At 54.8% G+C, this 21,972-nt stretch overlaps 1 protein-coding gene across 1 annotated transcript in view; it reads right to left on the bottom strand.

The window, feature by feature from the left end:
- Nucleotides 1-9,027: 9,027 nt before the first annotated feature.
- CHSY1 (chondroitin sulfate synthase 1) overlaps nucleotides 9,028-21,972 on the bottom strand; it is a 32,238-nt gene continuing 19,293 nt past the window's right edge. Inside the window, exon 3 of the mRNA XM_059678301.1 lies at nucleotides 9,028-12,375. Coding sequence (XP_059534284.1) covers nucleotides 10,777-12,375 — 1,599 coding nt within the window. The 3' untranslated portion in view covers nucleotides 9,028-10,776. The remainder of the gene's footprint in view (nucleotides 12,376-21,972) is intronic.

Raw genomic sequence — 21,972 nt, 5'->3', positions numbered from 1 at the left:
CGAATCTATGGTCTCGGGGACCATATTCTGCTCATCAATTTAGGGCTTCAACTGGGGGGAAATGGGTGAAACCCAGGTGGAGGCCCGGCTGGCGTGGCTCAGTGGTTGAGCGTCAATCTATGAACCAGGAGGTCATGGTCAGGGCACGTGTCCGGGTTGAGAACTCGATCCCCAGTGTGGAGCGTGCAGGAGGCAGCAGATCAATGATTCTCCTCATTGATGTTTCTATCTCTCTCTTCCTTTCAGAAATCAATAAAAAACACACATATATATGAATAAAAAGCCAGGTTCCTAGTTTAAATTATCCATTGGGAAATCTCGCTCACATCTTTCCTTTCAACCAACCCCCCTACCCCCAAAGGTTTCACTTTGATTGCTTGTGCGTCCTTGTTGTGTTTTGTTATAACACTAGCAAGCCCTAGCCGGTTTTGCTCAGTGGATAGCGCATCAGCCTGCTGACACAGAAGGGTCCTGGGTTCGATTCCGGTCAAGGGCATGTACCTCGGTTGCAGGCTCCTTCCCTGCCTGGGCCCTGGTCAGGGCCCATGCAGGAGGCAACCCATCGATGTGTGTCTCTCACGTGGATATTTCTCTCTGTCTTTCCCTTTCTCTTCCACTCTCTCTAAAAATCAATAGAAAAATATCCTCGGGTGAAGATTTAAAAAAATAAAATAAAACAAACCTCCTCTCTGCTTCCTGTCCCGCACCATGCAGTACCCTTTCCCGCCCACCAGAGGGCGCGCTTCTCGCTCCGGGGTTTACGCCTGCAGTTGTGTTTCATTCTTTGACGGCTGCTGGGTCACTCACTTCTCTCTTCCTCTATCAATGGACGCTGGGGTCTAATCTCTTACTGTCACAAACAACGTGGCAAAGAGGAGAATTCCCAGAAGTGAGACGGCCGGGTCAAAGGTAAACGCGCTTGTAATTTGCAGCTTGGACAAAACTGCCTTCCAAGTAGGTTGCAGGGCTTTGCTCTCCTACCAGCAAGGAGGGGGGGGGGGTGGCATTGGAGAGGGTACGGGGTGGGGGGCTGGTATCTGGCTGCCTTTTTGGCTTCTTGTGAAATTTGCTGCACAAACCACACTCTGGCAACAAGACCCGAAATGTCTGAGGCACTTACCATCTCGATGACATTGTGACATGGTTTATGCAACTTTCCAAAAGGGCTGTGTTGCTTTTAGGGGAAGGCAGGCGTCAAGGCACTAGCTGGCACAGCCCCAGAAAAGAGCACTGGGGGGGGGGGGGGTGTCACCACGGGCCCGATTGCTCCATAAAATAACAGAGGAACTTGATGCAAATCAGTGCTCACACACCAGCACCCGCGGAGGCTGGGAGAGCGCTCGCCGTACACTTCTCTTTTTTCTCTTTCCGCTTTTTTTTTTTTTTAGAGAGTGGAAGGGAGGGGGAGAGAGAGAGAGACAGAGAAACATCGATGTGAGAGAGAGATATCGATTGGTTGCCTCCTGCGCCCTGACCAGGGGATCGAGCCTGCAGCCGAGATACATGCCCTTGACTGGAATCGAACCCGGGACCCTTCAGTCCGTCGGCTGACGCTCTAACCATTGAGCCACTGCTAGGCCTCTTTCTTCCTGTCTTTTTTTCTTTCCTTTCCTCCCATCCTCCTTCCCTCCCTTCCTCTCTCTTTGCTTCCTTCCAAACTAGAACTTTTCAAAATCTCTCTCAGAAAACAACCCACATCACTAGACATCTTGCAAAGCCAAGTCCTGGCATTCAAGGCCCTCCTCTCCACCCAGGGGGCACCTGGGCGTTGTTCCCTCTGAATCGCCCCGGGCACCATTCATGATGGAGCCCTTCAGCCCAGCCCCGAGGCCCGACTCCCAGGAGCCGCCTCCTCCTCAGCCAGGTGCGTGGAGCGAACAAAGGCCGGATCCATCCATCCAGGCGGTGGCGGCCCCGGGACGGTCCTTTGAGGCCGGCCGGCTGGCTGTGGTCCTGGCGGAGATCTCTGACAGATCGCCAGGGCCGGCAGGAACAGCTGGGGAGTATCCGGCGCCGAGAGGGGAGGCTCCAGGCTCCGCAGCAGCAGCTGCTCGGAGGCCTGAGCAGCTCCCCCGGGTGCCGGGTGGGGCGGGGCCCTGGGCCCAGCTCGCCCACCGGATGCTGACGGGGATGCTGTTTATAAAACACCCTGCACCGAGGCCTGTCCTAACCTGGGCTGCTCAGGCCACCTGCTGGGTCCTGTTCACCCAGGAAACAGGCGACCCTGTCAAGCTGATTTGAGCCAAACTGTCCACAATGGCCAGGAAGCAGAGTCTCCCCGATCGGTGCCCGGGCCCGGGTCTCCTGGGGGCACTGGCTGACCTCTGGGACCTCAGCTCAGGTGAGGAGGTCCCGGCTGCTCGGAGAGCCACCCAGACCCCTGTCAGCCCCGCTTGGCTTCCCTGCTTCGGAAATTCATCCATGTGTCCCACCGGCACCCCTGCCCTTAGGTCCTCGGCCTCCAATCCAGGCAGGAGAGACTCGCTCCCCCGCAGGCTTCCCAAGTGAAGTGGTTTTGTTTCATCTTCACCAGACAAGTTATCCAATATAATGGGGGCTGCTGCTTTTCATATTCTTTTTTTTTTTTTAAATATCTTTATTGATTTCAGAGAGGGAGAGAAACATCAATGATGAGAGAGAATGATGGATCGGCTGCCTCCTGCACGCCCCCATTGAGGATCAAGCCTGTAACCTGGGCATGAGCCTTTGACCGGACTCGAACCTGGGACCCCTCAGTCCGCAGGCCGACGACGCTCTATCCACTGAGCCAAATCGGCCAGGGCCATATTCTTTTTTAAAATATATATTTTTATTGATTTCAGAGAGGAAGGGAGAGGGAGAGAGAGAAACATCAATGAGGAGAGAGAATCATGGATCGGCTGCCTCCTGCATGCCCCACACTGGGGATGGAACCCGCAACCCGAGCATGTGCCCTGACCGGAAATCGAACGGTGACCTCCTGGTTCACAGGTCGATGCTCAACCGCTGAGCCACGCCGGCCGGGCCAGCTGCGATTTTCTCGGCGAGAAGCTGCGGTCACCCGCTGGCCTGGCCCCCCACAGGGCCCGGGCATCGCTGGCCCCGCCACTCACCCTGGCCGCCCGGGGCTCCAGGCCCAGGGCCCTCCCAGCAGGCGCTGGGAGGAGTGACTGACCAGGCGCAGATCGGCTTTATTTTTACTTCGCAGGGTTGCCCTCACCAAACCAAGGCTGCTATTTGTTTAACCAGCGGCCACTAAAAATAAATATTTAAACACTACATTGGTGCGGCCGAGCCAGGCCATGAGGCATGCTCTCCCCTCGGCGGCTGGGACAGGGGCGCCCTCGTGGCCCCAGCGCTGGGGGCCGGGCCGGCTCCAGAAGAGGACGAGCCTGTGATGTCACACAGGGCCATGTCCAGGGAGAAGAGAAACCAAGATATTAGAGAAGCCGGCTCCCTGACTGGTGTGCTCAATGGTCAGCGTCGACTTATGAACCAGGAGGTCACGGTTCGATTCCCGGTCAGGGCACGTGCCTGGGTTGTGGGCTCCATCCCCAGTGTGGGGCGTGCAGGAGGCAGCCGATCAATCATTCTCTTTCATCACGGATGTTTCTCTTTCTCCCTCTCTCCCCAGCTCCCTTTCTCTCTCTGAAATCAATAACAAATATATTTTTATATGAAAAAAAAAGTGCCATTTCTCGGCGTCCCCCAGCGCCTCACGGCTCATTCACATGCTCCACACACCCCGCCAGGGAGCCGGCCTGGGAAAAATGTCTATCGACTTAGAAACAAAAGCGTTCCGGGTTTCAGATTCCAGTCCGTATCGGCCAGGGCTTAGTTACAGGAAACAGACACCATGCTAACAATTTGGAGCAAAAGGGAGTTTGGACAGGAAATGAGGGGCTCAGGGCTTGATGGAGAGGCTGGAGGAGCAGGCGCGGGCCAGGCCCATTGGAGCGGAGCCCAGAGCAGCGCCTGGGGACCAGCTGGCCCGGGGCTGCTGCCTCCGCCACATGATCCAGTGTGGGGGGGGGAGGGTCAGAGGTCACCGCCTCTGTCTCTACACCTGGATCTTTTTTTTTTTTCATTTCAGAGAGGAAGGGAGAGGGAGAGAGAGAGAAACATCCATGATGAGAGAATATCATGGATCGGCTGCCTCCCGCACGCCCCCTACTGGGGATCGACCTGCAATCCAGGCATGTGCCCTTGACCAGAATCGAACCCGGGACCCTTCAGCCAAAGGGCGACGCTCTATCCACTGAACCACACGGGCCAGGCTACACCTGTGTCTCTAAAAATCAATTTAAAAATCTTCATAATCCTTGTGCTCACGGACCTTTCCCTTCCTGACCCCTGACCCTCCTCCGCCCCAGCCCCATGTTCTTGCATTGGGCTCCTGAGCTTGGCGGGACCCAGGGCCTGCGTCTGGCCTGGCCACGGCTGCAGGGCGCCTACGCTGCCTCCCCCATCTGTCAGGGCCTCCCGCCATGTTTCCGATTCTCACACTCAGGCTGCGGGGTAGGAGGGGTCGCCCGGGTGGGCAACGGCAGGCTCCCGGGGTCCTGGGTGGGCACGGGGAGGGGCTGCCAGGGTCCCAGAGCCTCTGCCTGCTGCTGGGGCCACAGGCCAGGCATGTGGGAGGAGAGGCCAACAGGGACGAGGAGGAAGACAGAACGCTTAGGTGAGGACTGGGGTGCTGCCGGCTTCTGTGGCAGCTGACGGGCAGCTAGCCCTCTCTGCCTTCAACTTCCTCATCTGCTCACCCCCCATCCATCCATCCCTCCAGCCAGTCACCCGCCCCTCATCTACCCATCCATTCCCTTGTCCATCCTTCCATCCCATACTCCTACCTTCTAGGCACTGTGGGTACAAAAAAAAAACAAAAACGCTAGCTCATCTCCCACGTCAATATTAGGAAAACTAGCACAATAACAACAGCAATTAACTCCGAGGTGTGGTCAGGGCGCTGATGGCTGTGGAGTGAGTGCCCCACAGACACAGCGAATGTTCAACAGGGGCGAGCCCCGAGGAGTCCGCCGTCCTGGGACTGGCCCCCCAACCCTGAGGGAGGCCTGTGGGAGGCTGAGGGGACCCCCCATGAAGCCAAGGTCGGGCCGGGGCCAGCCCCCGCCTGCCTCGCTGGGGCCCGGGTTTCCAGGCTGCCAAGTCTCTGCCCCGCCAAGGGGAGCGAACCCAGGAACCCCCAGAGCGTGACCTCACCTGCGGAGGCGCCAGGCCCAGGCTGCCTGTGTGGCTGGAGCCTCCTTCCCTTCAGAGGCACTGCCTGGGGTGGGGGGTGGAGGGTGGGGGGGGCCTGGCTGCCTGGGGGGTGGGGGTGGGGGTGGGGGCGGGGCCTGACTCGGCTCCTCAGCTGGGAACATAGATGCAGACCCTCGGCCTTGCAGACCCCGGTGGGGACTGAAGAATAAAGATGCACATAAAGGCCTAGCTGGGCACCGTATACAGCTGGAGCCAACTAAATGCTGCCCCACAGTACATGTGTCCTTTTTCTTTTCTTAAAATATATTTGATTGATGTCAGAGAGGAAGGGAGAGGGAGAGAGAAACATCAAGTTCTTACCACCCCACAAGCCTGGACAAAACCACCTTGCCCGTGGGCTCCATGAACTTGCACTTAACTGGTGAGGGCAACGCCTCCTAAATCAAAACGCCTTTGACCCGCCTGGGGGTGCTGCTCCCCCCTCACACCGCCCGGGAGTCTCTGGTAGAACTGTCATCACGCACATCCACGCGCCCGACAGCCAGGAGGCGTGGGGCCTCCTGAAGCCCTTTTACACGCATGTGAATGGCCTGGGGGTACAATGCACTGTGGGGGGTACACGGGGGGGCAGGGCGGGGTGAGCTGGTCGGCTGCATTTTAGTGCTGGTGATTAAAAGGTTAGCTCAGCGTGGCCGGCGTGGCTCAGTGGCTGAGCGTCCACCTAGGAACCAGGAGGTCACGGTTCGATTCCCGGTCAGGGCACAGGCCCGGGTTGCGGGCTCCATCCCCAGTAGGGGGCGTGCAGGAGGCAGCCGATGCATGATTTTCTCATTATAGATGTTTCTCTCTCTCTCCCCCTCTCCCTTCCTCTCTGACATCAATAAAAATATATTAAAAAAAAAAAAAAGAGGGAGAGAGAGGGACAAGTCAGGAAGGGGACAGGGTGACGATCTGCAGGGGAGCCCTGAGCCGAAACCCGCTGCCCTCCGGCCAGAGTCCCCTCTCGGTGGAAAAGGAAGCGCAGCTCGTCGCCCTGCAGCTGGTCCTCCCGGAGGCGGGCTGCGCGCGGTCCTTGCCACAGGCCCGTCGGCAGACAGATAGCGTCTTCCGTTGAAGGAAGCCAGCTGGTGGCTCGGGGCCTGGCCAGGGACCGCATCCAAGCTCCCAGCGACCACAGGGACAAAGGCATCCGGCCGTCCCGGCCCACACCCCCGGGGGAGGGACGAGAAACCAGCTCAGGGAACAGCGAGGCTCCACTCCGACCCTCTGGCCACAGATGAGCGGTCATCATTCAAGGGGACAGTCCTGGCGGGGAGACAGGCCTCAGGCCGGCCTCCGGCCACTTCCCCTGCTCACGAGCAGCCAGGCCAGGTCCAGGGATGAGCTTCTCCCCAGAATAGTGAAGAGGTGGGGCCTGACCTGGCTGGTGTGGCTCAGTGGTCGAGCATGTACCTACGAACCAGGAGGTCACAGTTCCATCCCTGGCCTGCAGGCTCCACCCCCAGTAGGGGGCGTGCAGGAGGCAGCCGACCCATCATTCTCTCTCATTGATGTTTCTCTCGCTCTCCCTTCCCCTCTGAAATCGATAAAAATACGTTTAAAAAATAAAGCAGAGAAAAAAGGCCAATTTGAAGCAACTGCCACTTGCTGTGGTGTAAATACCCCGCCTCACTGATTTCAGGTGGCCAGCGGGATGCCCGTGAACTGGGGAGTTGGGAAGAGCTGTGCACAGGGATGGTCGTGAGCGAGGATGAGCCGGGCCAGCCTGCCACTGGCTCCAACCCAGAGGCCCCTGCTCCCGCCACGGGGACACACCAGACACCTGTGAACGCCGGTCTCTGTGCCGTTACCCACTGCCCCTCACCCCAAACGCTCACCGGTCTCTAGGGCCACAGCTTGGTGTGCCCAGTGGGATACAGGGCAACACCCAACAGTACAGACTCAGTCTCCCTCCTGCTGCCCGTCCTGTCCCTGGGATGCCCACTTTAGTGAATTCTTCTTTAAAAAGAATATATATATACTGATTGATTTCAGAGAGGAAGAGAAGTATCAATGACGACAGAGAATCATGGATCGGCTGCCTCCTGCACGCTCCCTACTGGGGATCAAGCCCGCACCCCGGGCCTGTGCCCTGACCGGGAATCGAACCCTGACCTCCTGGTTCATAGTTCAACGCTCAGTCACTGAGCCACGGCGGCCGCGCTGGAAAGAGCCGCTGTTATCTGGAGCCGGCCGCTTCCGTTCCTGGCCCTGACCCCCGGTCTCCGGAGACCAGTGTCTGCGGCCTGGGAGTGGAGGCCGTGTGTCTGGAACTGGCCGCTCCGCAGGCCCTGAGTCACCGAGACCTCCGTCTGCCTGTCTTCTCACTGTCATGACTCAGCGTTTGCAGCGGCGGAGCTGGGCTCCTGGGGCTGCGTGCTCACCCGATGACGCAACCAAGATACTGGGTGCAGACTCCCCTTCGTAGTTATTTTTTGTCCATCCTCACCGAGGATACTTCCCATGGATTTTTAGAGAGAGTGGAAGGGAGGGGGAGAGAGAGAGAGAGAGACATCAACGTGAGAGAAACACATAGACTGGTTGCCTCCTGCGCGTGTCCCGGCCAGGGCCAGCGGGGAATCGAGCCTGCAGCCCAGGTACGTGCCCTCGACTGGGAATCAAACTCGGGACCCTGTAGCCCGCAGGCCGACGCTCTATCCATTGAGCCACACCGGCCAGGGCAGCCGCTTTGTCTTTTACTGGAAGTCATGCCGAAGGGGTCGCTGTCATCTGAACCATCGCGCTGTCACCTGCATTTTCATTTGTGTCTATTACAAGTCAGATGGGGTCTCGGGGCCTTTTCCCCCCCGAGTGGGACAGCAGGGACATCGTCTGGGGACGTGGAGAGGGCAGGGGGCCCGGGAGGCAGCAGGCAGGTCCCCCGCCGGCCCCCAGCCCCTGCTGCACCTAAGCGCCTTTGCAGCCAGATTACAGCAGCTCACTCGCAGCCACGCCGCCTAATCCCCAGGGCGGGCCCCAGCCGAGGGGTGGGAGGACTGACAAGCAAGCACAGGGGAGCCCGGCCGGCGTGGCTCAGTGGCTGAGCATCGACCCATGAACCCGGAGGTCACGGTTCCATTCCCGGTCAGGGCACATGCCCAGGTTGCGGGCTTGATCCCCAGTAGGGGGCGTGCAGGAGGCAGCTGATCAATGACTCTCATTATCCATGTTTCTTTCTCTCCCTTCCTCTCTGTAAAAAATCAATAAAAATATATTTAAAAAAAATATATATATATTTTTTCATATCTATTTTTTAAAAATATATTTTATTGATTTTTTACAGAGAGGAAGGGAGAGGGATAGAGAGTTAGAAACATCGATGGGAGAGAAACATCCATCAGCTGCCTCCTGCACACCTCCTACTGGGGATGTGCCCGCAACCCAGGTACATGCCCTTGACCGGAATCGAACCCGGGACCCTTCAGTCTGCAGGCCGATGCTCTATCCACTGAGCCAAACCGACTAGGGCTCATATCTATTTTTTTAATTGATTTCAGTGAAGAAGGGAGAGAGAGATAGAAACATCAATGATGAGAGAGAATCATGGGATCAGCTGCCTCCTGCACGCCCTCCATTGGGGATCAAGCCCGCTACCTGGGCATGTGCCCTTGACTGGAATCGAACCCGGGACCTTTCAGTCCGCAGGCCGATGCTCTATCCACTGAGCCAAACCAGCCAGGGCAATAACAATACATATATATATTTTTTAAAAAAGGTTCGTGTCATTTCACTCCCACCCTGCAGTCCGCTTCAATATCGCCCTCAAATCAACCGAGAAACGCCGTGAACTCGTGGCTTAAGCTTTTTACTCCCCGGATGTCATACAACCCTCAGGGGGCCGAAACAGAGGAGTCAAGGAGACACAATGGCTCCGCAGAGTCCGATAGAAAAATACTGTCGACGGGTTTATTGCGCCGAAGGAGCGACTGGCTATGTACAGATCGGCAGACCTCCAAGGACGAGTGCTGACTGACGTGGCAAGTCCGTCGCTGCTGGGCATTGACGTGAGGGACCCCGTGTGGTTAAGGCACGTGCGGGCCGCCAGGGGACACGGGACGTCCTGGCCTGGTGACAGGTTCATTTCGCTTTTGTTCCTAAAAAACGCGTGAGCACCAAAATCGTCAAAGAACACTTGATAGTTTAGTCAAAAAACCAAAAGTGGTAAGGAACGTGGGGGGTGGGGGCGCATTTTCGGAATGAAATCTTTGGAGTGCGGTTTACTGCAAATAAAACCCACTGGACACGCCCTGATACGCATAAATACTAGATCGCCTAGCAGGTCCTGGAACATCGGCAGCGCGCTTACCAACGAGCATCAAATAAATTAAAGGTGTTCTGGAGACAAAAGAGGGGGGAAAGAAAGGGAATTGTAAAGAATGAAACAGCCGTCTCCACCGACGTAACACAGACAGGAGATGAAGGAACAAAAGCAAATACAATTTCACGCCCCCACGCACTTTCATCAGGGTACAGCAGGGGGTACAGCCGATTCACCACCGTCCTTCTCTTTGCCATCCTAAAGATGAATGGTTTAGCCCTGGCTGGTGTGGCTCAGTGGATCGAGCGTCGGCCTGTGGACCGAAGGGTCCCGGGTTCGATTCCAGTCAAGGGTAGGTGCCCCGGTTGCAGGCTCCTCCCGGGCCCTGGTCGGGGCGGGTGCAGGAGGCAACCCATTGATGTGTGTCTCTCACATCGACGTTTCTCTCTTGTCTTTCTCTCTCTCTTCCACTCTCCCTAAAAAAATAAGATAAAAATCAATGGGAAAACATCCTCAGGTAAGGATTAAAAGAAAATAATTGATATTTTATCCTTTGAGGAGAAGGGCCAGGGAGAGAGGAAATACCAGATCCTTCTTGGATTTTAACGCCAGATCCACTGAGCCCACACGCATGGCTAGAACGGCCCTATTCTCTTACGGTGTCTCCCTCGCCCCCTTTTGCCTAAAAGCCCGCAGGGAGCAGGAGGGCACGTGGGACGGCTCTTCCGGGGGGTGACGATACGGACGATGATCCATTCCCTTCTTCCTACCATCGGAACCCAACGCGGCTTTCAAAAACATCGCCGGCCGCGCGGCAGAGACAACAGGTAGAGACTGTGCGACGGGGACCAGTTACAACAGAACAGTGAGCGGAGTTACAGTGTCTCGTTACCATAACACTTGGTAGCGCGGGGGCCGGGGGAAGAAACGGAAGGACGACAGAAAAAACGTGTCTCATTCATTCATCGGGTACATTTCAAGTCACGGAGAACGGCGGGGTTCTGCTACAGCGTGTCCGGCGGGGAGAAACGTGTGTCCGAAGGCAGAAACATCACATTTTTGTTCCCAGAAGAAAAAAAAAAAAAAAAAGAAAAAAAAGCTCAATCTTCAAATAGGAGTCCTCGGTGTAAGAAAGGTCACGTGTCAAACAGATCCGGGTGCAATCGACTTGCAAAACGGGGTTGGTACCCAAAAAAAAAAAAAAATAGAAACAAACAATTTCCAGAAAAATAAATTAGAGAATGAAAAAGGGTCTCTGGCCCAGCGCGGGGGGCTGGACGTCAGGCTGTCCTGGCCGAGCCGCTGGTGTTGCCGGCCTTGCTGTACCCCGGCTCGTTCTTCTCCAGCCACATCTCGGCCAGCTGCTGCGTGGACCCGTAGGTGGACGCCTTGGACCCCAGGCACATCTTGTACTGCTTGGGGTCCAGGTTGGGGTCGCAGAAGACGGGGTGGTGCACGTGGACCACCCCGACCTCCTGGCTGCGGAACGTCTGGAGGCCGGCCCGCACCACTTTGTTGAAGAGGTCCACGTCCTCCAGCCCCCAGCCCTGGATGGAGACGTCGAAGCCGCCCACCCGGACCAGGTCCCCCTTGTAGATGCAGGTGATGCCGAACCCGTAGTTCCTCCAGAAGCCCGTCTTCCGCGTGAAGGCGAAGTGGTGGTCGCCGGGGGCCTTGCCGCCGTAGACGATCCGGGGGTCGTACTGGCTGAAGATGATGGGGAAGTAGATCTGCTGGCCCAGCACCGTGTTGGCCCGGCACCGCTGCAGGAACTCAGCCGTGAACACCAGGTCCACGTCGCAGAAGAGGAGCAGCGACTCGTTGCGGAACTGCGCCGACCCCACCTCCAGGGCCAGGGCCCGCGAGAACTCCCCGGCCACGGGCAGGACCTGCATGTCGGCCTTGGGGTACTTGAGCCGGTAGTCCCGCATCAGCTCCACCTGCTTGGCCTTGTCCGGGTTCGAGTCCGAGTTGAAGAGCAGCACCACCAGCTTGACGTTCTGGTTGGGCGCCAGGCACGTCTTCTCGAAGTGGCCCATGAACCGGGCGAACATGTCGAAGCGGCCCGACAGCGGGATCAGGACGTTGACCTTGGTCTCTCTGGGCTCCTTGCGCTCGCTGCCGGCGCCGGGCAGCCCGAACGGCACCAGCCGCTTGAGCGAGTTGGACAGGAAGGACAGCGAGCCCGACTCCTGGTTGATCTGCTCGGCCAGCGCCCGGGCGTCCAGCTCCTCGTGCTCGGCGAACTGGATCTTGCTGAAGGTCTGCTGCAGGTAGGCGTGCCGGCGCACGGGCACCGTCACCTTCTTGCCCTTGTGTCGCTTGTACAGCAGCAGCAGGTCCAGGATGTACTCGGCTCCGTACATGGGGTTGACGCGCCGGTAGCCGTACTGGATCTCCTTGAAGTCGATGACGCGGCCGCGGGCCTTGGCGTTGGCGTTGATCATCTCCATGACCTGCATGACGATGTCGTCCAGGGCCTCGCGCTGCGCCGAGTCCATCCCCCGCCGGGGGGGCTGGCCGTCGGCGGCCGAGTACAGGTGCCGGCCCGTCAGGAACTCCCACTCCAGGATCTCCTCGCGCCGGCGGGGCTGGAAGCGGGTGAAGGACGGGGGCGCGCCCAGCTGCAGGTCGTCCTTGCGCGTCTCGCCGGGGCTGCCGCTGTAGCGGCCCATGAGCACGATCTCCCGGTGCAGCTGCAGGGTGCGGTGGCGCAGGGCGGCGATCTGGCCGCTCAGCACGTAGCTGTGCAGCCGGTACTGGTAGGGCGGGCTCTTGTTGGGGTGCAGCGTGATGGCGCGGTGGATCTTGCTGTTGTGCAGGTCCCGGATGTAGCCCTTCTTGTTCTGCTCGTAGTTCTCGTAGAACAGCTGCTGCATCTGGAAAGGGTGGGGGGAAATAAAAATTAAAACAAAAACAAGGCGGCGTTTTTAGTGCGATGGGACCGAGCGCCCCCTTGCTTCTCTGTGGCACGCATACTTTCTTTTTTTTTCTAGTGATTTTGAGAGAGAGTGGAAGGGAGGGAGGTGGAGAGACAGAGAGATATTGATGTCAGAGAGACACATTGATTGGTTGCCTCCCACACGCGCCCCGACCGGGGCCAGGGATCAAAGCTGCAACCCCGGTAAATGCCCTTAACTGGGAATTGAACCCGCGACCCTTCGGAACACAGGCCGACACTCTAACCACTGAGCAACACCAGACCGTTCTACCTGCCTACTTTAAAAAAAAAGAAAAAAAAATCAGAAATCTTTCTAAAGGGCGTCCCAAAATTCACGCAAGATTTGAATTTTGCATGAGCATTAACAACAACAACAAAAAAATAAAAGCCTAATTTTACTTGTTTTTTTTTTTTTTTTTAAATATATTTTATTGATTTTTCACAGAGAGGAAGGGAGAGAGAGAGAGAGTCAGAAACATCGATGAGAGAGAAACATCGATCAGCCGCCTCCTGCACATCCCCCACCGGGGATGTGCCCGCAACCCAGGCACATGCCCCTGACCGGAATCGAACCCGGGACCCTTCAGTCCGCAGGCCGACGCTCCATCCACTGAGCCAAACCGGTTTCGGCTACTTGGTTGATTGAATCAGATTCTAGTATCTGTTGCCCTTTGATTTCAATCCCTTCAATTGGATAAGCATGACCAAGTACCAGTTATGGCCCAGGAGCAGGGACAATGAAGACCACGGCTTTGCGCAGGGGTGGGCAAACTTTTTGACTCGAGGGCCACAATGGGTTCTTAAACTGGATGGGAGGGCCGGAACAAAAGCATGGATGGAGTGTTTGTGTGAACTAATATAAATTCAAAGTAAACATCATTACATAAAAGGCTACGGTCTTTTTTTTTTTTTTATTCATTTCAAACGGGCCGGATCCGGCCCGCGGGCCGTAGTTTGCCCATGGCTGGCTTTGCGTATGTGCCAGCAAAGCCGTGGAGGCCATTTACCCGATGTGCTATTCCATACATAACCCTTTACTGTATACTTTACGAATCAATAAAAAATTTACAATTTTTAATTATAAACCTGTGTTTTCTATCAAAATTACTTTTTGCGTGGATTCTGGGACACCCTATATATGAGCCACAGCATACCAGCGGCCTGCGGAAAGCCGGCTCTACAGCAGCCCAAGGAGTTTAGAAGGATTCATAACTATAAGCCGTGTAAACGAGACTTCCTCAGACCAGAACTGGCCGGTGTAATTCCACAGGCACAGAGAAGGATGAAAAGGTTTTCCCAGGAAGAAGCAGCATTAACTCGACACCCCGAGGCCGGTGTGGTTCAGTGGTTGAGCATCGACCCATGAACCAGGAGGTCACGGGTTCGATTCCCGGTCAAGGGCACATGCCTGGGTTGCGGGCTCGATCCCCAGCTTGGGGTGTGCAGGAGGCAGCGATCAATGATTCTCTCTCATCATTGATGTTCCTACCTCTCTCTCCCTCTTTGAAATCAATATATTAAAAAAAAAAAAAATACCCAGGCCAAGACCACTGGCATAAACTGGGTCTGTCCCCGGCTCCCAGGACACGGGGTCCCCCCCTATTAGGTCTCTTCTAATTCGCTTTCTGTGGGCGCTGCCAACTGTCATCCAATACGTTCAAGGGGTAGCTGCTTTGTATTTCAAAGACTCCATTGAGAAAGAGCCACATTCTTTATGGGGTTTAAGCTGGGTCTCCCGCGGTAAGAAAGAGACCGTGCGTATGCGACTTGAGTGTCCAATCCTGGAATCTACATACCTTTTAGGAAAAGTCTGATCCATTTCAAAATAACTGGGGGTGACGCCTGGGGAAGTAAAACGACAACTGCCAACCACGCGAGGCAGCTGGACTGGTGTGGCTCAGTGGATAGAGCGTCGGCCTACGGACTGAAGGGTCCCGGGTTCGATTCCGGTCAAGGGCATGTACCTTGGTTGCAGGCACATCCCCAGTAGGGGGTGTGCAGGAGGCGGCTGATGGATGCGTCTCTCTCATCGATGTTTCTAACCCTCTGTCCCTCTCCCTTCCTCTCTGTAAAAAAATCAATAAAATACATTAAAAAAAAAAAAAAAGAGTGTGCAGGGGACCGTTTGTGGTTGGGCAGGTGAACAGCGCCCGTGGGAGCAGAGGCCTGTGGGCAGCCGGAAACCCGTATCTAAACCCCCATCTGTGCTCTTTGCTAACGCGTGACCCGGGCGGTGGGGGTGGAGGGGTCACTTCCGCTTTCCGGCTTTCTTTTCTCACAGATAAGCAAAGGTGGTCACATAGGAAGAATGAATGCAGGCAGACCTATCTTTATTTTCGTTTTTTATAAATATCTTTTTATTGATTTTTGAAAGGAAGGGAGAGGGAGAGAGAAACATCCACGATGAGAGAGAATCATGGATCGGCTGCCTCCTGCACGCCCCACACTTGGGATCGAGCCCCCAACCTGGGCCTGTGCCCTGACCGGGAATCGAACCCTGACCTCCTGGTTCCTAGGACGATACTCAACCACTGAGCCACACCTGTTCGGGGGCACATGCCCGGGTTGCTGGCTGGATCCCCAGTAGGGGGCATGCAGGAGGCAGCCGATCCATGATTCTTTCTCATCATGGATGTTTCTCTCTCTCCCTCTCAACTTCCTCTCTCTAAAATCAATAAAATATAAAAAAAATAGATTAAAAGCTAAAAACCATGACCCCACCTTTCTGGACAAGCGAGTGCAACCTGCGGAAGCAGATTCCAGCCGGAGGAGGCATAGGAGGCGGTGAGGGAGCGGGCAAGCGCCCTGTGCCCTGTGGCACCCCAGCCCCGTCCCCGGCGCGGGAGCCGGCAGTGCCCGTGTCCACACGGGGGCGGTGAAGCCCTCGGGGACCTGCGCTTCCTGAGAAAAGCCGCCGACTTGGCGATGGATGGAGCCCATCGTCGCCGGGCATCCGGGCTTTGTGGGCAGGTGGGAAACTGCGTCTCGGGCAGGGCTGGGGGGGGGGGGAAGATGGGGGACAGAAGGCCAGGAGTGGGGGGCCACTCCAGGGAGGGGTCGGCGGGGATTGCAGGCCTCCCTCTCCACCCACTTCCTTCCCTTCCTTCGCTCCCAGCCTGCAGGCAGCCGGCAGCCGCCCTGCCTTGGCCCGGAACCAGCGCTGAGCCGGTCCAAATGCCAGCCTGGGCGTCTTTTAAAGTGGAAATGACTCAAAGGAACTCAGCAGCTCCACCCCCCCCAACCCCGTGCCCTCCGGAGGCAGGAAAGCCATTCCTCGTTAGAGCGGCTTCAGCCAGAGAGCGGAAAAGAGCCGCCTGGCGTGGCTCAGTTGGTTGAGCGTCGACCTACGAACCAGGAGGTCACGGTTCGATTTGATTCCTGGTCGAGGGCACGTGACAGGTTCGAGCCCTCCGGTCGGGGCGGGTAGAGGAGGCAACCGGTCAGTAATGTCACTCTCACATCCATGTTTCTCTCTCCCCCTTCCTCCCTTCCATTCTCTCTAAAAAAAATAAAATAAAATAAAAAAATCAATGGGAAAAATATCCTGGGGTGAGGATTAACAACATACAAAAATAAGGAGAAATAAGATGTGTGTCTTCTAAAGACGTGGCTCTGATGATGAAATCAGGGGGATTTCATGAACCCTGGGGAGCCTGACACACGGCCTTTTATGAGCCTGACCTGTAAGCCATGTGATTCCGAAAAGGCCATCTCGTAAAACTTTTTACGTCACTTATGACTTTTTTAAACCTTTAAAAAAAAATTTTTTTTTATTGATTTCAGAGAGGAAGGGAGAGGGAGAGAGAGAAGCATCCATGATGAGAGAGCATCATCGACTGGTTGCCTCTTGCACACCCCCAACTGGGGATCAAGCTGGCAACCCGGGCATGTGCCCTGACTGGGAATCGAGCCCGGGACCCTTCAGTCTGCAGGCTGATGCTCTGTCCACTGAGCCACACCAGCTAAGGCTGAATCTGTTTTTTTTTTTTTATTATGAAGCAATATAAATTACAAAATACTGAAGAGACAAACACTTACAAGCTTACTCTTGCTGACATTTAAAAAGATGTTGTTCTTAGATACATATTCACATGTAAGGTAAAATAAGAAAGCAAATATGTATGTGTCTAAACTTAAAGGCATAGCCCTGGCCGATGTGGCTCAGTGGATAGAGCATTGGCCTGCGGACTGAAGGGTCTCGGGTTCGATTCCGGTCCGGGGCACATGCCCGGGTTGCGGGCTCAGTGCCCAGTGGAGTGGGCGGGGGGGTGGGGGGTGGGGCCGGCGTGCAGGAGGAAGCCAATTGATGATTCTCTCTCATCACTGATGTTTCCATCTCTCTCTCCTTCTCCCTTCCTCTCTGAAATCAATAAAAGTATTTAAAATAAATAATAAACTTACAGGTATAGTAAGTCCTCACTTAACATCCCAGACAGGTCCTGCAACTTTCAGCAAAATGATGCATAGCAAACCCCCTGCTATCCCGGCTCATACATGATAGATAAGAGTTCAGTCCCCGAGGTATCTCAGCGATGTTAGGAAATGACAGCGGGCGAGAGGTTACTCGAAGATCACGTCCGAGTCATCAATCTACTCTGATCGTCTGATTTTCCCGAAATAGCTGATAGCACTGACCGCTGAGTAAAACCAAGCTATTCTACTCCTTGTCACTCAGGACTTTGGCCCAACACGAGACACCAGAATCACAAGCCACAAGAAAAACAAAAATTTCATAGAAGGGAGAGAGCTTAAATAAGGCACATGTCAACCGAAGGCTAGAAGTACAATTTAAAAAAAAAAAAAAATTGATTTCGGAGAGAGGAGGGGAGAGGGAGGGAAACATCGATGAGCTCTCTCATCATGGATCTGCCGCCTCCAACGTGGCCCTGGGTGCACGTGACCCTAGCAACTCAGCCAACACCAGGCCTAGCCCTGGAACACACGCTTTAAGTTCGTCTTTGTGTGAGCTTGCTCACAAATATGCGCCTACACAAACACTGGAGACCCCCGTACAGCTTTTTCCCCCCAGCCTGGGGGCATTAATCCAATGTGAGATTCTCCCTCGAATTACTGATAAACTCGACAGCAAGCCCATTAATGAGAGTCCCTCTTGAAACATCAGCTTGTTGATAACTAATCATAAGGAATGCCCATGCTCTCTCACTGACCAGTTCAATCCCAGATGCAACCCCAGCGCCGCGGTTCTGGTTAGGGTCAAGCTGAAACCTGCGTTTAAATTATACATTTTTAAAAAGATGCCCTCGGGGAAATTTCCCATCTGGACTGATTTGTTAAGTTTCAGACTGTATTCTGAGAATATTCCCCAAGTCCTTCTATCCTTCTATTTTTTAAAAGTCATTTTTACTGATTTCAGAAGGAGAGAGGGATAGAAAAAAAAAAAAATAATGATGAGAGAGAATCACGGGTTGGCTGCCTCCTGCACGCCCCCTACTGGGGATGGAGCCCACAACCCGGGCCTGTGCTCTGACCGGGAATCGAACCGTGACCTCCTGGTTCACAGGTCGACGCTCAACCACTGAGCCACACGGGCCGGGCTGTCCAAGTTCTTTAAACCCATTCGCTTCGGGCGGAAGTGCCAGCAGCGGAAAGCACTGGGCCTGCCTTACGCGTCGGCGGTGACATTTGTTCTTCGGTTTTGGGCGTGAAAGGCGGTTTCGAGAAACTAAAAACAGACGCAGCGCTCCCCAGAATAGAACCCTCCGTGACCACGAACCGCGGGGCCCGTCCCTGTTGGCCGTTTCCAACCCGCATTCCAGCTGCATCAGCAACTGGATACGCGTGAGTCACCACATCGCCCGGGACGGGCGAGGGGCCGGGGAGAGCGCCTCCATTCACACAATTCGGTGCGCACGGCCGGAAGTTGTGAAGCAGGCACGTTAGGCCAGGCCTGGTTCCACCGCAGCCGCCCAATACTTTAGATCAGTGGTTCTCAGCCTTCCTAACGCCGCGGCCCTTTCATACGGTTCCTCATGTTGTGGCGACCCCCAATGTCATGGTTACAAATGGGACATAAGGAAAGCAGAGTGATTCATCACAAAAACGATATGTAATGAAATATGTGTTTTCCGATGGTCTCAGGCGACCCCTGTGAAAGGGTCGTTCGACCCCCAAAGGGGTCGCGACCCACAGGTTGAGAACCGCTGCTTTAGAGCATGAAAAAAAAATTATTTATTTTAAAGGATATTTTTGTTGATTTCAGAGAGAGAAGGGGAGAGGGAGAGAGACAGAAACATCCATGAGGGGAGAGAATCACAGATCGGCTGCCTCCTGCACGCCCCACACTGGGGATCGAGCCCGAAACCCGGGCCTGTGCCCTGACGGGGAATCGAACCGTGACTTCCTGGTTCATAGGTTGATGCTCAGCCCCTGAGCCACGCCGGCCGGGCTGAATGGGCTGTGGTGGGAAGGGGTTCTGTTAGAACGAAATTGGCTCGAATCCCTCGGCCGTGGGCACTGTCCAGCCATCAATCCCGCCCTTCCTAACAAAAGTGCTCCATCCTTCTGTTTAGGAATGGTTTATTTTTTTCTTGGTCCCGCATCCATTCAGAGCAGTGGTTCTCAACCTTCCTCATGCCGCGACCCTTTCATACAGATCCTCATGTTGTGGTGACCCCCAATTTCATTGTTACAAATTGAACATAATGAAAGCAGAGTGATTCATCACAAAAACAACATGTAATTATAGATGTGTTTCCCGATGGTCTTAGGCGACCCCAGAGGGGTCTCAACCCACAGGTTGAGAACCGCTGATTCGGAGTGATGTGTCCACGCGCTTTGGGGAGGCAGAGAGGGGCCTCAGAGCGCCTGGCCTAATACTGCTTCCTCCCTCGGCCCCCGCCTCCCGCCTCCAGGCCCTTTGGGGGCTACTGTGATGCATTTCCCGGTGGACAAGGAGCTCAAGGAGCTCGATCCCCCCTGAGGGTGGAGGCTGTGAGTCACCGGATGGCGAGATTACGAGGTGGGCAGTGCCGGCGGCAGGGAAGGCGTGCAGACAGGCATTCCCGGCCCTGTGGTGCCTGGGCTCGAGGGCTGCCCTTCCCTTTTAATCCCAGGGATGCACGTCCCTCCTAGAGCCACCAGACTGACAGATGCAAAGGGGGGGAGGGAAGGAAGGAAGATCGTCGCCGTCCGCCTTTCCTGACTCTGAGCCCAAGAGAGAACTGGGGGCGGCCGTGGCTCCGTGGCTGAGCATCGACCTAGGAACCAGGAGGTCAGGGTTCGATTCCCGGTCAGGGCACAGGCCCGGGTTGCGGGCTCCATCCCCAGCGGGGGGCGTGCAGGAGGCGGCCGATCCATGATGCTCTCTCATCATCTCAAGTCAGCAGCACGCCAGCCAAAGGCCCGTCTCCGCAGCGGAGGACACGCTTGGCAACGGGGCGGCGGGTCCACAGGCTGCTCGTGCAGGATCCCGTCTACCCGCCTGCCCGCCTGCCCCTGGGCCTGAGTGGGGGTCCAATGGTACGGGGGCATTTGTGACTCCCGGCCGCATTCACTGACCCCAATTTAGGAATTTTTTTTTCCCTTTTTACTTGAGGGCCCTGAAAACACACACACACACACACACACACACACACACACACACAAACTGGCCGCACCTGTTGACAACGTCAAGGTCATGAACGGCCACGACAAGGTCAAGGTTAAGAGACACTTGAGCGACTTGTTCACTAAACAGTGCGTGCGATCCTGGCCCGCACCCCGGATCACTTGAACGTTGAAGGGTTTTGTTTTTGGCCACGAAGGACGTTATTAGGTGAAATATAAATAGAGCCCGGAGATCAGATACTAGTGCTGTGTCAGCATGAATTTCCTGACTGCGACTGTCACGCTGTTGTTCCTGTTTTTCGGAGACAGGTACACAGTGAAGTATTTAGGGGCAAAGGGGGGCGCTGGGCCCGGCCAGTGTGGCTCATATGGCTGAGCTGATTCAACCTATGAACCAGGAGGTCACGGTTCGATTCCCGGTCAGGGCACAGGCCCCGGTTGCGGGCTCCGTCCCCAGTAGGGGGCGTGCAGGAGGCAGCCGATCGATGATTCTCTCTCATCATGGATGCTTTTCTCTCTCTCTGGCCCTTCCTCTCTGAAATCAATAAAAATGTATTATATATATATATATATATATATATATATATATATATATATAAAAATGGGGGCATTGGGTCTACAACTTACTTTGCAACTTACTCTCAGGTGGTTCAGGGAGAAAGAATGTATACAGACAGAGAATAAACGATAAAGCTGATGTGGTGAATGTCTACTTTCGGAAAATCTGGGTGACGGACATGTGGGAGGTCTTGGTCCTATTCTTGGAATTGTTCTAAGTCTAGAATTATTTTAAAATAAGAGAATTATCCCCAAAAAAGTGGTGAGAAATGACAGTGGTGGTTTTTGGCAACACTCTATGACTCCGCCATCAACGAATAAATCATGGAATTATGGTCAGAGATTCCTTAAAGGTTCCTTAGCCGTTCACGGAGATTTTCGAAAGCGGGAAGTAAGACGTCTTGAACCTGAAATCTGTTTCGTTGAACCTAAGCTTTGAATATTTTATACTTTGGATTTTCCTCCCTTAAAAAAAATTTTTTTTTTTTTTAAAGTTACCAACATGACAATACCTCATTATATTCTTAGAGGTTTCCTGGACAAAAAAAAATCTGTGACTATTTCTGTCTCTAATTCCTCCCTTTTGCCTGCTGGGCCGTGGGCAGGACATCGATTTATTATAACCGATAATTTCCAGGGCCTCCTGGTCCCTAATTACCTCCGTCCACACTGATGATTCAGAGGGGAAAAGAGACCAGTATGTGCTGCCCAAACCAGCGTGCCCTTCGGCCGGGGAAGAAAGCCTGGTCCTCATCGTTCTCTTATTATACACAGCGCAGCTCTCAGCCCGCACGGGATCGACAGCGGTTCCTGACAGCTCAGCGGCTAGAGCGGCGCCTGCGGGCTGAAGCGTCCCAGGTTCAATTCTGGCCAAGGGCATGTACCTTGGTTGCGGGCTCAGTCCCCAGTAGGGGGTGTGCAGGAGGCAGCGGATCGATGTTTCTCTCTCATCGATGTTTCTAACTCTCTATCCCTCTCCCTTCCTCTCTGTAAAAAATCAACAACATATATTTAAAACAAACAAACCAAAAAAACCACTCATTGAAAGAATGATGCTCAACAGGAAGCCAGGGAGGCAGAGAAGAGAGCCGTGTTTGGCCACCTCAGTAACCTGGAGACAGAGAAGGGAGGGAGGAAACACACTTTGTAACCCGTGAGAAAACATGTGGGGATGGAGCCCGAAACCCGGGCCTGTGCCCCGACCGGGAATCGCACCGGCGGCCTCTTGGTTCACAGGTCGATGCTCAACCACTGAGCCGCGCCGGCCGGGCTAAAATGAACATTTTTACGGAAGAGAAACCAGAACAGACGGAAGGAAACAAAGCCAAAAGCAAAGAAAGAAACCTAAAGGGGGAGAAACACGGAAACAAACCTTGTCTGTTTCCCAGAATTAGTCCACTCCTGACAATTT

This window comes from Myotis daubentonii, chromosome 21 (genome assembly GCF_963259705.1).
Source record: "Myotis daubentonii chromosome 21, mMyoDau2.1, whole genome shotgun sequence".
NCBI classification, from domain to species: Eukaryota; Metazoa; Chordata; class Mammalia; order Chiroptera; family Vespertilionidae; genus Myotis; species Myotis daubentonii.
The sequence above is the reverse complement of the archived record's forward strand: the minus strand, read 5'-3'. Positions and strand labels throughout refer to the sequence as shown.